Raw genomic sequence first — 2,137 nt, 5'->3', positions numbered from 1 at the left:
GAAGAACCATATTGAACAACAAAGGTGAAATTGGGCAGCCCTGTCTAAGTCCTCTATTAGCATAGAAGCGATTAGACTGAGTGCCATTTAGGAAGATCACATAGCTTGGGTTTGCCACACACTTGACCACCCAATGGATGAAGGTGGTCGGGAAATTCAGTTTGCTAAGTAGGAAAAAAGAAAACTCCATTGCACAAAGTCATAAGCTTTCCTTAAGTCAATCTTTGCAGAAAAACGAGACTGTCCCCTTGGAATATAGAGTCCCGAAGAATCTCTTGGCACAGGAGGATATGATCAGTGCTTTGTATGCCCTCCATGAAGGCCACCTGATTTATCCCCACCACCTTAGGAAGGACCTGCTTCAAGCGATTAGCTAGTAACTTAGAAATGAAACGGTAAATAAAGTTACTAACCGCAATAGGGTGAAAATCACTAAAGGTAGATTGAGCATCGCCTTTAGGAATCAGAGTGAGCTTAGACAACTTGAGTTCATCAGGCATCCTAAAGGTGGCAAAGAAATCCATGATATCATGACAAACAGAGTCTCCTGTCACCTCCCAGAATCTCTTGAAAAAGGTTGCATTGAACCCATCCGTGCCTGGAGAAGAATCTTCATCGGCACTAAAAATCACCCCCTTGATCTCTTCGACAGTGAAGGCACGAGTGAGGAAGGCACCTTCCACGGAGGAGATAGATCTGTCAATGGGGAGATCCAAATTAGTACAAACCAACTGTGACGAGCCATTATAGGCTTCTTCGAAGTGAGTAACAGCTTCATGACGAATTTGCTCTTCATCAGTAATCCAATCACCAGTAGAGGATTGAATGGTGGAGACCCAATTCCTAGACCTTCTAGTCTTGATTGATCGATGGAAGAATTTAGTGTTACCGTCACCATCTTGGATCCAGCGAGCGTGAGCTTTTTGACTAGCTTCAGACTCACTATCATGGAGAAGGAATTTGAGGTGGTCTGCCTCTCTTTGCTCTCTTTGGTGAAGATCTGAATTATCTGGATCATCTTGAATGAGAGACTGTATAGCATTTAAGGAGGATTTGATGCAAGAGATTTGGGAGTCTAAGTAAGAAAACTTGGCTTTGCTCCAATGTTTAAGCTCAATCTTAAGAAGTCGAAGCCTCGCCAAGAGTGCAAAAAGAAGAGAGCCATCCACCTGAAGAGACCACACTTTGCAGACCAAAGGGAGGAAATCTTCATGGTCAGCCCAAAAAGAGCAGAAATAAAATTGTTTACCTCGAATGGCAGGGCGGGAACCCAAATGGATAAGCATGGGGCAATGATCAGAAACTCCTCGATTTTGAAACACTGCATGAGAATTAGCAAAAGAGTCTAACCACTGATGGTTAACAAGAACATGGTCAATTTTGGACATATGTCTACCCTCTCCGCTGCCATAATTACTCCAAGTGAACTGATGGCCACTCCATCGAAGCTCCATTAAATCACAATCAGTGATACACCTCCGCATGGGATCGTATCTTCTTCTATTAATTGCAACATCAGTTTGTCGCTCCCTCGGATCCTTGATGGCATTGAAATCGCCAAGAAGAGTCCACGGGAGGTTGACAAAGGTATTAAGGTGGCGAAGGACATTCCAAAGCATTTCCCTGTGATGCTTAGAATTGGAACCATAGATAAAAGTAGCAGCTACTTTATCATTTGAACAGCGAATATGTATTTCCGTATGCATGAGTTGATCTGTCACATGAAGGAGATGGATATCGCCACCAAGTCCGGGTCCCAAACAATCCAGAGTTTTCCAGAATCACAAGCAAAGTAATTACCAATACAACGCCACTTATTGGAGAACTGGAGCGAAGCAAAAGAAAAATTCTTGGCCTTGACGTGAGTCTCCATCAACCAAAACACCGCAATTTTATTAGAAGTAGCCCAGTCAAGAACTGCTCTCTTCTTCCCGGGGTCATTGAGACCTCGGACATTCCACCCTACAACTATTATCATTTATTAAGGACGGGATTGGAATGAGGCTTGGCAGCTTTAGCAGGACTCCTATCTCTTTCTCTATTATTCCCATCATTAAATTCCCCATGTGAAGAATTATCGTCTGAAGGATCCAAGTTCTGCAAGACTGAAAAATGGTTAACCACGCCGGATGCTTGA

At 43.3% G+C, this 2,137-nt stretch overlaps 1 protein-coding gene across 1 annotated transcript; it reads right to left on the bottom strand.

Annotated features, from left to right (window-relative positions):
- Positions 1-212: 212 nt before the first annotated feature.
- Positions 213-1,706, bottom strand: LOC149029191 (uncharacterized). The gene has a single exon (XM_089142545.1). It carries the CDS (start codon positions 1,704-1,706, stop codon positions 213-215), a length of 1,494 nt encoding a protein of 497 aa, XP_088998671.1.
- Positions 1,707-2,137: the final 431 nt, after the last annotated feature.

Source organism: Hakea prostrata, chromosome 1 (genome assembly GCF_041222555.1).
Source record: "Hakea prostrata isolate BN-2017 chromosome 1, UWA_Hpros_2, whole genome shotgun sequence".
Taxonomy (NCBI): domain Eukaryota; kingdom Viridiplantae; phylum Streptophyta; class Magnoliopsida; order Proteales; family Proteaceae; genus Hakea; species Hakea prostrata.
The sequence above is the reverse complement of the archived record's forward strand: the minus strand, read 5'-3'. Positions and strand labels throughout refer to the sequence as shown.

What these genes read in the sequence shown, in the direction of transcription:
- LOC149029191 (XM_089142545.1), bottom strand. Translation starts at nt 1,706, where the DNA reads ATGCATACGGAAATACATATTCGCTGTTCAAATGATAAAGTAGCTGCT.